Source organism: Zerene cesonia, chromosome 8 (assembly GCF_012273895.1).
Source record: "Zerene cesonia ecotype Mississippi chromosome 8, Zerene_cesonia_1.1, whole genome shotgun sequence".
Lineage (NCBI taxonomy): Eukaryota > Metazoa > Arthropoda > Insecta > Lepidoptera > Pieridae > Zerene > Zerene cesonia.
The window spans coordinates 8,021,725-8,036,773 of NC_052109.1; the positions used below are offsets into that span (position 1 = coordinate 8,021,725).

Consider the following 15,049-nt stretch of genomic DNA (forward strand, 5'->3'; position numbering starts at 1 on the left):
ATTGCAAATCTAAGTAATTTTGATAAATAACGTTTCTAAAAACAAAAAAAAGTAAAAAATAATAAAGATTGTCAAAATAACGTAGTACTTAACTTAAAACGAGGAATTCCATGTTTATTTAAGTTCTATAATGTGTAGGTAATTAAAATTCATGTATGGACTGTGGATTTGTAACTGTTTTTTTGTTTCATAATTAAAAAAAATTAACAGTCAATACGCTAATCCAAGCAGCGATATAATCAAACTCAAAACCATTAAAATCAGTTCAGGTGTAACACGACCATCTTTTACGTCACAGATTCACTAGTAATCTATACTAATTTTATAACGTTGAAGAGTTTGTTTGTTTGTTTGAACACGCTAATCTCGGGACCTACTGGTCCGTTTTTAAAAATTCTTTCAGTTTTAGATAGCCGGTTTATTGAGGAAGGCTTTAGGTTTAGGCTATATATGTACCACGGGCGAAGCCGGGTCGAACCGGTCGGTATTACAATAAAACAGTTAATCGACTCCATTTCTGATAATCTGGTCTGTTTTAGTAATATTGATGAATAAGGAAAAATCTTTATTTCAGCACAAGCATCCTATATTTTACAAGTGTATAATATACCCATAATATCTTCCAGCTACTATGACCAGAAGAGGAACGCAGCGAAAAAGCAACAGAAGACCGTAGAGTCGGCCGGCAAAGCGCTGAAAAGCGCTGAGAGAAAGACGAAGCAGACGCTGAAAGAGGCACAAACGATCAGCACCATCAGCAAGGCGCGGAAGACGTACTGGTTCGAGAAATTCTACTGGTTCATATCGTCCGATAACTACTTGGTACGTACTCCACCGAAATTCCCCCAAATTCCTGGATCTGAGAGGATTCCGAAGTTTTTTATTGTAGAATTTTTAGCGAGATAAAATGTGGAAACCATAAATAATATTGTTGTCACGTTCATGTGGGTTTCTCTGTGGTATGGAAGGCAAGACTAATTCTAAATGCTATGATTGTTTAAATACTTTTTTGTAATGTACAATGAATTGAGATTACCTTGGGTTTTTCCCTCTATTAAATTGAATACACTTGAAATGCCTAACAGAATTTTATGGTGATTAGTTTTTTTTTATTTAGGAGACTTGGAGCAGTCCCCAAGACTCCTCATTTAAAAACGCTTCAATTGTGACTCAATTGGTTCGCGTCAGAATGGTTTGGCAGATTTCGTAGTTTGCTACCTAAATATTTATGATCAGTGGTGTCCTATTGAATTACTGAAAACTGGGAAAGTTAGGTATGGGCAACATTGAGAATTGTCTCATCTATTATGACTACAATTTAGTTTTTGCAGAATATTAATTTTGTCACAACGACAATTGAATTGTAATGGACGGTCAATGGGATAGTTGTGGTGTATTTTACTGAAATAACCGACTTGGCTCCCAGGTGATAGCCGGCCGTGATCAGCAGCAGAACGAGCTGCTGGTGAAGCGTTACATGCGCACCACAGACATATACGTGCACGCGGAGGTCACCGGCGCGTCTTCCGTCGTGGTCAAGTGTCCGGCTGGCCCGGCTCCACCCAAGACGCTGAGCGAGGCTGGACAAGCCGCCGTGGCTTATAGGTGAGAGCAATAGAGAAAAAGATAGATGCTTACAGGTGAGGATGATACAGTAGGAGATAGATACCTATAGGTGAGAGAGATAGAGTAGAAGATAGATGCTAACAGGTGAGGATGATAGAGTAGGAGATAGATACCTATAGATGAGAGAGATAGAGTAGAACATGGATGGCTTATGAGTGAGAAAGATGAGTAGATGATAGATGCTTACAGGTGAGAGAGATAAAGTATAAGATAGATACTTGTAGGTGAGGGAGATGGAGTAGTAGCTAGAGTAGAGTAGAGTAAATTGCGTGAAGAAGCAAAAACTTGGACGGTGAGAATTTTCAGAAATTATGAATGAATGAATGAATGAGAAGTTTATAGAAATTATGATTCGAATATTCATACTCTTGACATCACTATTTAAGGAGTTTTCAATTTTCAAAATGGTAACGAAATATTAGTGGAGAAAAAATGTCGTGTGTATATTGGCATAAGATCATCTCTATTCTCCAAGAGTCTCCTTAAAGTCTCTGAATACTAATAAATAAACTAAATGTAAAGTACTTACTTAAAAAGTCAGCAAAAATATATTCTGTTTCATATGCGAAGTGCACTTTTTGATTCCTAACAACTTCGTACAATAATCAATTATTAATTAAGAAATTAAAGAGTTTTTAACGGATTTTAAACGCGATTTCTTCATTATATTACTACCCCGACGTTTCGTACAGTTTACAGCGAGCTTGGTCACGGGGAGATTGACTGTCTCCGGGTCATCGGGTTATAAATCGCGTTTAAAATTCGTTAAAAAGTCTTTCATTTTTAAATGTGTAATTCTCGCGTTAAATCAAACACAAGAAAATACAACTATCAATTACTAAAATAATGTACAAAATTCCAGCGTAGCATGGGAAGCAAAAGTGCTCACACGAGCCTGGTGGGTGTACGGCCACCAAGTGTCCAAATCAGCACCAACCGGCGAATACCTAACCACGGGATCCTTCATGATACGAGGCAAGAAGAACTACCTCCTGCCAGAACACCTTCAATTTGGGTTCAGCTTTCTCTTCCGACTAGAGGACAGCTGCATAGAGAGGCACAGAGACGAAAGGAAATGCATAGCTGATGACGCTTCAGAAATCACAGAGAGCGAGGTGGATCAGGAAATTGAAGTATCTGATGATTCCGACAAAGAAGATGATAAGAAACTAGACACGATAGAAGAGAAAACAAATGAAAACGCTCAAGAAGAGAGTGATAATGTAGAGACAAATGTTCAAGAGTTAAATGATAATGGAGGAGAGAAGTTGAAAGAAGAGAAAGAAGAATTAAAGGATGGCGAATCGAATGTTGATAATGAAGCACAGGATAAGGAATCGGATGTGAATGCTAGTGATTCGGATAGTGACAGTTCCGAAGGCGTTTTGGATACTCATATAAAGGTACAGCGTTTCATTATTACGGTTATGTTTATAAGTAAAAATTAAATCAAATCAAAATTCAAATTAATTCAATTTTTATACCCACATGATGCAAGTATTCCTTTTTATCGTAGAGTTGATAGCATACAAATTTATTGTCAAGATCCGACTACAAACCATCTATTTTTCGTCTGAATACAGGTGTATGAGCAAAAAAAAAATTCTTTCTAAATACTCATACGTATTTCAGGTTGACCATGGCACAGGAAAGGTCCTAATCGAATCAAAAACAAGGACCATATCAGAGATGTCGGAGCGAAGTGACGACACGCTACAGTCTTTCAAATTCCCCGCGTTACCCAAAAAGGGGAAACCCCAGAAGAAAGAAAAGCCCCAAAAGGAACAGAAAGAACAGAAGAATGGCCCCAAGCGGGGACAAAAGGGCAAGTTAAAGAAGATAAAGGAGAAGTATAAGGATCAGGATGACGAGGATCGCGCGTTGATGATGGAAATTTTGAAGGTATGTACATATTTAGACATAGGTATTAAAAAGTATTTTGAAAGTTATTAAGTGGCAATAATAAAGGTAATCTTTTAAAAAATGATTTTTCTATTGTTAGTACACAATTATGAAATATACATATGTAATATAATATATCATGAGGTAAGAGCAACTTGGTCAATACATCATTTCTAAAAGTAGGAACATCGCAGAGATATTGCTGGATCTAAGCGGTCGTCCGAGTTTCACCAGATACCTACATATATCCAGTGTTATATACTTACCCACAGTGGGTATGGGTCAACAACTAGTAGGACCTAGCTGTTGTAGCTGTAAAATTTCTTGGTATAAACTTTCATCCCCTGTTTATCCACTTGAATTTATCAAAATCTTTTCTTAGCGGATGCCTACGTCATAAAATATAGGTAGCGTTGCGTTGCGTTAATAGATCACTATGTCAGTCAGTCACCTTTGAGTTATTACCTTAAATATATTTGGATAATTTAATTTCAGCCGGACAAAGGGGCCAAAGAGTCCAAAAAGGCCCAAAAGCAAGCGGCCAAAGGTACCAAAGACAAGAAATCGAACCGTGGGCCTAAGATACCTGCGCCTGCGCCGCTCATACTGGAGGCCGAGTCTGACGATGAGCCGGAGGGGGAACAAGAGGTAAATGTAGCTTGATCATGCGTCTTTATCTGGACTAAAAGTAAAAGGACTCCCGCTTCGTGATAAATTTTTCTATTATTTACAAAATTCGCACTTTAATTACTTGATTACGATTGACTGCGTACAAAGTCTACAATTTTCTACAAAAAAAAAACATAAAAAATTTTCCTCAATTTTCAGGTGGACCCCAGTGCCAACGACGCGGACACCGAGATGCTGTGCCAACTGACTGGATCTCCGTTCCCCGAAGATGAACTGCTTTTCGCCGTCCCAGTGGTGGCTCCCTATTCTTCTTTACATAATTACAAGTGAGTATTTTCTGTATTCTTCTCTTCTGGCGGAATTATTTTCTCTTCTAGGTCTGTGTTCGTGGCGTGACCAATGAATGGACGAATGAAAGAGTTATTGAATGGTAATTATTCACAGATCATGCAAGAAGAAAAAACAGATATTTTTCTTTTATGAATAAGGTCACAATTAGTGGCCGTATTAATTAAATTTTATAACCTAATATCCTTTGCGGTTGATATCAACATCATCAGCCCTTACATGTTCCCACGTCTGGGACAGGATTCCTATGAGGTTTCAGGCCACGCTGGCCAAGTGCGCGTTGTCAGTTGTCGCATGTCATCGAACTTTTGATTGTTTTCACGATGTTTTCCCCCACGCAAACACTTAACAAATCGAAATTAAAATTAATTGACTTGATTTAAATCAATTGACTTTATTGATGGGGGTTCGAGACCAGGTGAGCGTGCAGGAAATAAATTGTTTTTGTCAATCCAATCCAATGAATAAATGTATTTTTTTTTTTATATACTTGCCATATAAAACATATATAATGTCTTGTCCCAGATTCAAGGTGAAATTAACGCCGGGGACGAGTAAACGGGGTAAAGCCGCTAAAACGGCAGTCCAAGTTTTTCTCCGGGACAAGGCGGCTTCGCCCCGGGAAAAGGACCTCCTCAAAGCGGTCAAGGAGGAGAACGTGGCGAGAAACTTCCCCGGGAAGGTCAAATTGTCCGCACCGCAGTTGCATAAGCATAAGAAATAGATTTTTAGGCTATTGATATATTTTTATTTTTTTCTTATTTTAGTTAATAAATGATATATAGTAACTAGCTGCACCCGGCAAACGCTGTTCTGCCTTACTCTTATCGTTTAGTGGTATGAAAAATAGATGTTAGCCGATTCTCAGACCTACCCAATATGCTTACCAAATTTCAGAGGAATCGGTCAAGCCGTTTCGGAGGAGTATGGCAACGAAAACTGTGACACGAGAATTTTATATATATATAGATAAAGAACTTATTGCATTCTTGAGTCATTTTAAATTTGTCGAATATGGTAGAACTCGGTCAGATAAAAAAGGATCTTGGTTCTCCTGTTTGTCTCTCGCTCACTAAATATCGCCGTCTATACTCACACGTAAAGTCAGAAAACAGTTTGACAGCTGAGCGACGCCATTTTCAACCGACTTCAAAAAGGAGGTTATCAATCCGACTGTATTTTATATTGCTTTGTTACCTCAGATGTAATTTGATGATTTTTTTTTTAAAGCTAGTCTCCCGTGTGGTCTCGTTTAAATTTCATCTAGTTCTGAGAATTTGATAGCGGTTAAAAATGTTCTTGTAATAAAATAAAAGGTTTCTTGTTAAACTCAAACTCAAACTCAAACACTTACTCAATTGATCTTCTTATACACGTGCTTGTGAGTCGTCATAACATATTTTTGACATATACGAACGTTTCGGAACATAGAGAAGCGCTGGCAAGAAGAGAAGAGAAGAGAGAGAAGGGAGAGTTATAAATTACTTAACTATCAATGACTTTATTTATCTGACTGAGTTCAAACGCTGAAATTTGGGTAGTTTAATGATTTTCTGTTAGAATTATAAAATGGCGTCCAACACTATACTAAGCTTAGAAACGCGGTCTCCCTGTTAGTGATGTAACGATGTGTTCATAAACAGCAGTATGATAAATCATAATTATTATTGTTGGGAAGATTAATAAAATTTGTATATATGTATGTTTGTTTTTCATTTCTCAAAGATTAGCTGAAACCTCATCCTCATTTGAACATTCGGAACATGAGTTTCTTTCCGCCCGCATATCAAAAGGAAAAGATAAAACAATCACGGGGTTTTCTCCGCTTAGTTACCGTCCCCGTGAGGTTTCCAGGGTAAAACCCTCGGGATCCAGTGCCTTGGTCACAAACTATCTTTACGAAATTTTATCCAAATCGCATGTGGTCATATTACGCTAACCGAATTTCTTTACAATAGAAAATCTATTAGTAATAAAACCCATATCTCTAACACAGCATAGTCTATCGAAGTCGTCGAATAATTATAAATATACTGCTAATTTCATTCAAGCGCTTATCTTTTCACTGCCAAAATGACACTTAAACTCCAAATAAAACAACCAAATCAAACATACAATTTACTAAAATAACACTAACAAGACTATTCTTCATCTTCTTCCTCCTCTTCCTCCCCGAAGGCTCCCTCCTCCCCTGGCAGTTCGGGTGGGGGAGGGGGAGGGAGGTGTGCGATACGGTAAGCCTTTAAAAGGAATAAACGTTTTTTTACGAAACTTGAATACGTACAAAATTTATTCACACCTAAGATCTTGGAAGCACAAACGTTTGCTTTATAAATTTATACATACAAGAGTCTTTAACACGCTTTTATTATGTTTGTATGTAATCAACTCATGAGATTCGATTTTAACCCATTTATAAGGAAAGAATTAATTTCAAGCTGTGACAATGTAATTAAAATATTAGCTTTTGTCTGTGGCTCTGCTTGCATCCTATTGCAAATCGAACGTACATTTTTTTTATCAATCGGTCGAGCGGCTTAGTAGTTCCGTGAGAAATTTAAAAGATATAATCTATCTTCACCTCCTCATCAGCGAACGTAGGGTCCGCCATCTCCATAACTTCGGGCCCCACAGGATACTCGTCCTGGGGCCTCGGCAGTTGCAGCGGGGAGAAGTTCGGCGGCTGGCATTTGAGGCCCCAACCGACATACATACACTCAGATTTCCTAGTACATATGTCTTACTTAGAATATGAATAAACATATTAATAAAAAAAAAAACGAAATTAAATTTTTTATGGATTATAACAACTATAATATGCTGAAGAAAATTAGTCATAGAATGCACACGGTTTACATCATACCAATAATACTTTACAAACAAATAGCTTTACTTCATACAAGTAACACTTTGCACGAAATTAAACTAACTTCCCCGTAGTAGCATAAGCCACAGCCCCCGGCCACACATCGCTGCGAATCGTAACTAAAGCTCTATCTGGAGTCAGCATTGTGCTGGATCGCGCTCGCCACGCGGGCAGACCCTCGAGTTGGGCATCCTCCGACAGTGCTGTGAAGAGAGGCGGACCTGACTCCGGTTCCATGGGGGGTGGACCTTCGTCCTCTTCTTCCAAACCCTCGTCCTGGGCAGGGATTTATTGGTGAGGTTAGTTGTGCTTTTAGGAAAATTTATCGACAGAGATATGTTCTGATAGTATCACATGGATGGAAAGTAGTTGTAATTAAACTTGGAGTACAATATTAAATACAATACTCGACTACAGTCAACCTTCCTCTTAACTCTACCTATTAAAAAAACCGCCATCAAAATCTGTTGCGTAATATTAAAGATAAGCGTACAAACAGACAGCGGAAAGCGACCTTGCTTTATATATGTAGTGATTGTGTTGTGAACCAAAAATACTCGACTTCTAACTAACCATGCCCGCATTAGGGTTCCACCAGATAGTCCTGCCCTGCTTCAAGATGTGTCTCCCGTGGTGAACCCAGTATGTAAGATTCGAGTCGAGCAAGTCTTTCAGAGTATGTCCTTGGTAAAATGGGTTTGGATTGAAAGCCAGGTCACCTGAAAATTATTTGAGTAATGGTTTAATAATACCCATACAACATGACTCAACTAGCCCACACAACATGACCCTACTGCCCATACAACATGACCCAACTACCCTACACAACATGACCCTACTGCCCATACAACATGACCCAACTGCCCATACAACATGACCCAACTACCCATACAACATGACCCAACTACCCATACAACATGACCCAACTACCCATACAACATGACCCAACTACCCCTACAATATGATCTAATAATTATCAGCAATTTTGTCCAGTCCAGTAGTTAGTCCATTACCAGCTCCCTCCTCCATATCAATATCCTCCTCCTCCTCCCCAGAGCCGAACGTGTAAAAACCTTGCGGAGAGATGGATGTCCCCGCTTGTATGCGTGCAACCTGCGCGCGCAGGTAGTTGCGCTCCGTGCCCTCGAAGGGGGGGAACGTTTGCACCTGGGATTCGTTGCGAAGTTATATAAATTTAGCGAAAACTGCTCACAAAGCGTTCTGGTCCCAGTAGAGGAGAAACCAAACGCGTTGTGGCATTTCTGCATTGCCACATGTCCGTTGTGAGCCTTTTAATGAGAGCCACAACACGAAATTACGCGTTCTGGTTCTCCCTTTCACTGTGACCACAACGCGTTGTTAGCTATTAGGTATGATGCTCAATGAGCATTTTCGGTCCTTTAGCGTAAAGTATGACCTCATTCTAGGTATAATAATATTATCGAGGACGAAATCCAGCCTGTATATATGGCCCTTTCATTAATGCGACTCGACAGAACACAGTGGGGTTTAACCACGGCCTCTTCCCAAGGGGCCGTGAGTATCTATATAAGATTTTCCCATTGTAAAAAAAAGGATAGTAACATTACATACATTAACGGGGTTCAAGCGAATTGGAAGTGGAGGGTCTGGGGTTATTGAAAATCATGCGAAATGTCAATATATAGGTATATAGGTACCTAAAGAATAAACGCTCGTAAAACTTACCTCCGAATCCAAATCACCGGTCATACACCTCACACTGAGACGCGCCACGCGTATCTGGTCCGGCGTCACGTCCGGGAGACACACCCACGGTTCCCCGGGAGAGTTACACACCCAAAACACCTAAGAATTATGGCTATTGCAATCAGTGCTTCTAATATAGAAGACCCGAACAACACGAAGAAGCTCTAAAGATAGTTTCCTTATATGTTATTTTACGTTATTCGTATAATATTGGTAGAAGAATTTTAAGTTATTATAAAATTTAAATAAATTCAAACATTTTTGAAAACCAATAACCTCAAATAACTCGACTAAGAATCGATAACGGCGAAAACATACTTCGGTAATGGACAAAAAGATAATCCAAAAAAATACTTCAAAAGAATCATCTGGTCTCCCATAGTTTTACCTTCTTATTGACCCCTTGTCCCGGTCTCTCCACGGGTATGGGGGGCGGGGGTTGCCACGTGGACACCGGGGCGGGGGGCAGTTTGGGGGGCACCGGCTCTTTGGGCTTCTCCTCCCGTGCTTCGCCCTCACCCACTTGTGAAATGACATAACAATCAGAATATCATGTGGTCTGTCTTGAAAAAATGGAAATATCCCAATATTCTATCATTTTCACTAAAATAAATTTGGTATACATGTTACCGTTAAACCCATTTATCATTAGAATTTAGAACGCGTTTTCCCTAGTCAGAACTAGTTATGACTAGCTTCTGTTAAAAATACTTCTCACGAGTATTCTAACGGTAAACGGGTTTTTATTGAAGAAAGAAGAAAAGCTAGTCATTTTTATTATAAAATTTATATTTGTGACATAACGGCTTACAGTGAAACTTGGGTTCGATACTCCTGTTTTTCCCACTCCAGTCCCAACTTCCTAACGTAAAGTAAAAGTCTATATCACTAAAACACGTGTAACCGACATACTAATCTCTTTCTGCTCCTCCGCTTCCTGGACCCGATCCTCGTCTATACCTTCTCCCTCACCGGGCATGTCTTTCATTTCGAACTCCTGTAATATCATTATTAGCCTCCATCATGAACTGATTCTTGTATTCAAACGACTTCAAAAAAAGAGAGTATTTTTTTCTGCGTTTGTTATCTTCGAATTTTCTACCGGGTGGACAGATTTTGACGATTGTGTGGTCTCATGTTAAATTTGGTCCAATTCTGACGAATTGATGTTTAATTGACTATTGAAATTGTTATAGCGTCTCAAGTATTGTCTATTCAACTGAGTATATACTTTAAAATCTAAATAATTGAAAATAAACATATTAACATTGGTAGAACTAGATTTGAACGCCATTCCTGCTAAAAGTGCCAATAGTTTTCTCGCTTTAATATACGCGGCCGATTTCAATTTCTCCATAAATTATTGCCGTCGTTTATGTTTATATGATGCAATAATGGTAACGACTGCAGTGGAACAACATAAAGTTAAAAAACATGTAAGTTAAGGCGATTAAAATTTCTGTCATCTACATAGCTCGAAAACTGCACAACCAATTTTTAAAATTTCACTCCACTAGAAAACCAGACTTCCTACACAACTTGCTACGAGTATAATAATTCAAAAAACCCGAATTCTTCTATCCAACTCCTCGATCGTCAGATCCGTTTCGGCGATGTAGTAATTCGCTTTAGTGCCATATATTTTGCCGAAAAACCTGAAAGAGAAAACCTTCAAATATGCCGGTCGTCTTTTGTAATTTGAAATACCGTACTATGGATAGCGACACGTGTTTAAGGGCTCACTTTGCTTATAGGAAAATAGTAAAATCTAATTTATATGTACACGTGGGTAGGCGACGTATAAGATTATACGCTTTTAATAGTTTCCAGTTTCCCGTGTATGTTTGTATGTAAGGGAATACACTGACTCAATTTTCACTCATTTTAAACGGACAAATTTAATTCAAACTGTATACTTATCGGATGTAGGATCGGTGACAATACTATAATCTCATAAGTCTATCTGATCCTACTAATATTATAAATGCGAAAGTTTGTAAGGTTGTGTTTGTGTTTGTTGCTTTTTCACGTAAAAACTACTGAACCGATTGCAATGAAATTTGGTACGTAGACAGCTGGACAACTGGAATAACATATAGGCAACTTTTTATCCGGATATTCCTACGGGATACGGACTTACGCGGGTGAAACCACAGCTAGTTATCTATATTAGGAGTTCCTTGCGTATTTTATTTCAAATACTCTGAATACAAGCAATTGAGTCAATTTAGTTGATTTTGTTTTCCATAATTATTAGCGTGTTTTTAAGTTTTGTTTATTGTTTTTATTAACTTAGGATATATCAGTCGGTCATATACCGGGGACAAATGTGTAATCTATGTTATGACAATTGAAGAGTACTTTTAAAAGAAATCTTATGAAATAAAAAAACAAATTGAGTTTGAGTTTAAGTTTACCTGACTGTAGCGACGGGTTCTTTAATAGCCAACATATTGAGAGCTATGTAGACCGCGTAGCACTCACAGTCGGGGAGACCGTACCCACCCTGTAACGTGCGGACGGGAGAAATTATCGATTCAACGGTCTATACGCAGTCGGTGCCGAAAGTCTCCGACTATGAGAGAGAGTGAGGTGAGTATGAGAAAGTATGCGCCCATCCGGGTGAGCGCCCAACCGAGTACAACCCTTCCGGCCCCCTCCATTCATGCGAGAGCCCAAGCCGAGGGTCGTGATCCCTGTCAAGGTGGGAACGCCTTTGACCGTGTCGCTACCAGGGTGAACCTTCAGTTCACCCACGCGTCTGTGCTAAGATGTTAATAGTCCCTCGTGCTAACATCGGATTCGCCACAAAACAATGAGTGAGTAAACGCCGAAAAATAATGTATTAAATTGCAATCAATTGCATGATACGAATACCAAATTTTCAATAATTGACAATATCGCTATTTAGCTTATAATCTAACGGTTTTTACAAGCATTATGAAATGCCCACTGATTCGCTAGCGCAACGTCACAGATAAAATATTACTATGACGTAACCACAGATAATATAATACTACATACTAGACTTAACTCATGTTTATTACGATCACAACTCGGTCAACTATAACAAAAACCAACCTGTCTAAAGTAATAATTATGGTCGATGAGATCAGCTATTCGCGGCTTAGCGTCCTCTTCCTCCAGGTCAAGCTCCTGCTCCTCTTCGCCAAGCTCCTCCATTTTCTGGGACTTGCTCGCTACAAGCTGCCAGTACATGTTACATTGCAATTGTAAAAGAGGGCAAAATGTAAAAAATTTATGAAAGCCACGACTGAATAAGTATGGCTTCCTCTTCATATAGATAATAATGAATTATTCGGAATTATCATTTGTTCCTTGAAATCGTATCATTTGGGCACAAATTACAAAATAGTTACTAAATAAACTTAGGTCGCATTACGTCGGTCATAAGTCATTTAAAGTTGGTGCCTCCCGCGTGGTTTCATTTAAATTTGGTAGAGTTCTGACAATTTGAAGGCACTTTTTTTATTTTCATTGAGTATTATAATTGAGATACTTTCGTAATTGATACCTCTCGCTTAGAAACTGCCAAAAAATTTAATTCGTAAGTAATTTTATTTCTTATATAGTCCTCTTAGGCTCTTACCCTAAACATTTCGTCCATCTTGCGCACCAACGCAAGCTGCGCAGGCGACAAATAAACATCATTGAGAAGGTCGAAGTTCGGCCGAAATTTTTCGTGTTTTACCTCCCAGGAGTATTGTTCGAAGTTGTCGACGACATCCGGCGGCTTTTGGGTTAAAATCTTTTGTACAATGTCCACTAGATGGTCGTACCTATGTGGACAAAGAAAGGCGTGGCTCAATGGTATTTTACCACATTAATACTACAGAGTAAAGAAATAAGACTGTGTTAATAAAGTAATTTATATTCGGGAGTCCATCTCGCTCCGGATCGCATTGGGCCAGCTCGCACCAGGGAAGTATACTAGCCACAGACTACCAGCATGAAACAGTAGCATGCTGCTATGTTTCGTACGGTGAGGAGGAGAGTCGGAGGGACGTTTTCTTCTCCTCACCCTTCCCAGTCCATTCCTTCTTTTCAGTCGTCAATCCTTTTCTGATATATAAATACTTAAAAATGGGCAACGCTTTTGTCAATGTCCATGTGCAGTGGTGATCGCTTACCATCAGGATAACCACCAACTCAGTTGCCCGCTCGGACATACAGAAAAATCATGCTACCGGTAACTCTACGATCTACCTTTTTTACTATTAATGATGATTCTGATCTGATCCAAAATTTTGAAATAAGTGAATATAAATTAAATAAATAATACTCACAAAGAATCAGCAGTGGCTGCACTTTGTTGCTTTAAAAAATTCTTCGCTAAAACTAAATCGTTATTTAAATCCGGTAAAACGTTTTCGCCAGCTGCTATTAAATCGGGCTCTAACATAAATAACCTAGACATATTGCTTTTTATTCTTTTACCAGTGTCCAGAAAACAAGTATTTTATGTATTTGATGCTTTGTTTACAATATGACCCAACATGACATTATTTATATTGTTTTTTTTTTTAATTACGCACATTGGCCATCAAGATGTTTTGATTTTTATAAGATTCAGTATAAAGAATACTTTATTATGATTTAATAAAATTATGTACATAGTATATATTAATTTATTTTTACAGTATAAAATTACTTATCATCCGATTTTAATAATGTAAGCGAGAATAAACAAAACAAAGAGATTACATTGACATTCAATTTGGATGTATATACAATAATCTTCTGCCTAACCTAAAAAAATTTAACTTGAGTAGAAAAAGTTGCATTTCTCTTTATGTTGATTATGAAGTGTTTATAAATAAATAACATGACATTGTTGTGCCATACTAGATATTAGTATACTACATTAATAATTCATAATTTTTAATTGCGGAATTTAAAAAATAAATATGGAAAACCTGTATCATGGTAATAAACGCAAAAGACTAAGAACGCGTAAAAATTTGGACGAACTAAGAAGAAAATGCCTCTATCGAGACGATAATTCTGTTAAACTTGTTAAATCCAAACAAGGTAAACCCATTGAAAATAAACCTAATAAGTTGGTTACAACCCAACGGCTAACTCTAGCATTTAAAAAAGCCGTGCAGTCTAAGACCGTATTACGATCCGAGCCAAACGTTAAAAATAACAATATTCTTGTGAACACAAAAAAACTCTTGAAAAAGGCTTCTTTTCCTCCTCAACATGATTTAATAATCGAAAAGGATAAAAGTATACAATCAGATGAACACAATAATAATTCCCCTCCACTATTGAACTCCATGTCAGAGGATGAACAAATGGATATGAAATTTGAATCGGGTCGAACTTTCATGTCACATTCCATGATAAAAGAAAATAACAATAACCCAAAGCCAATTCTTGATGATGATATTGATATTGATAGTGATGGATCAGATGTAGCCCAAGAAATATTAGATTACATATCACAGAATATTATACCAGATGTTGATGATGATGAGTTTAGCCCAGTACTTGAAAACTACAATAATTATCTAAGAGAGAAGTATACAAGCAAAAACAAAAAAGAAACATCACCAATTGCAACAGCATTTAAAAATGATGAAACTTGTGTAACAGATCAACTTATAGATGAGACAATATCATTAAGTGAAGACAGTCCTATTTTCAAAGAAGAGCTTTTATCTATTGTAGACAAAACCCCTGAGTTTATATACTATCCTCATAAATTAAATCACTAGACTTTCGCAATATATACCTATTCTTGAATTATTTATACATTAATTAACGTAATTATATGTTCCAGCATCAATTACAGTCTGATGAAAGCAAAATTAAAGGACTAGAAGTCATATAAATCATTTTTATCCTCATGAAGGAAATAGTTTCGTAATTGTTCGTAATAAATAATATTTTCGAATGTTTTGTGCTATATTCTTTTGTACC

The 15,049-nt window shown here is 37.8% G+C and overlaps 2 protein-coding genes across 2 annotated transcripts in view; one reads left to right on the forward strand and one right to left on the reverse strand.

The window, feature by feature from the left end:
- LOC119828619 (nuclear export mediator factor NEMF homolog) overlaps positions 1-5,350 on the forward strand; it is a 9,420-nt gene extending 4,070 nt beyond the window's left edge. Inside the window, 7 exon segments of the mRNA XM_038350838.1 lie at positions 440-822; positions 1,427-1,605; positions 2,489-3,029; positions 3,259-3,528; positions 4,024-4,176; positions 4,357-4,484; positions 5,032-5,350. Of these exon segments, the coding sequence (XP_038206766.1) occupies positions 440-822; positions 1,427-1,605; positions 2,489-3,029; positions 3,259-3,528; positions 4,024-4,176; positions 4,357-4,484; positions 5,032-5,230 (1,853 nt within the window). The 3' untranslated portion in view covers positions 5,231-5,350.
- Positions 5,351-6,639: 1,289 nt separating this feature from the next.
- On the reverse strand, positions 6,640-13,538 carry LOC119828752 (radial spoke head protein 6 homolog A). Its single transcript, XM_038350995.1, has 13 exons — positions 13,408-13,538; positions 12,711-12,900; positions 12,182-12,307; positions 11,518-11,606; positions 10,668-10,755; positions 10,013-10,097; positions 9,489-9,622; positions 9,080-9,199; positions 8,386-8,539; positions 7,946-8,091; positions 7,437-7,648; positions 7,088-7,232; positions 6,640-6,746 (listed from the first exon to the last, which is right to left on the reverse strand). The coding sequence occupies exons 1-13, from the start codon at positions 13,536-13,538 to the stop codon at positions 6,648-6,650; spliced, it is 1,719 nt and encodes a 572-aa protein (XP_038206923.1). The 3' UTR covers positions 6,640-6,647.
- Positions 13,539-15,049: the final 1,511 nt, after the last annotated feature.

What these genes read in the sequence shown, in the direction of transcription:
- LOC119828752 (XM_038350995.1), bottom strand. Translation starts at nt 13,538, where the DNA reads ATGTCTAGGTTATTTATGTTAGAGCCCGATTTAATAGCAGCTGGCGAA. An exon ending in CCGGTGATTTGGATTCGGAG is followed by an intron (nt 8,540 to 9,079) that starts GTAAGTTTTACG and finishes AACGAATCCCAG; the next exon opens with GTGCAAACGTTCCCCCCCTT. An exon ending in GCTTATGCTACTACGGGGAA is followed by an intron (nt 7,233 to 7,436) that starts GTTAGTTTAATT and finishes CATATGTACTAG; the next exon opens with GAAATCTGAGTGTATGTATG.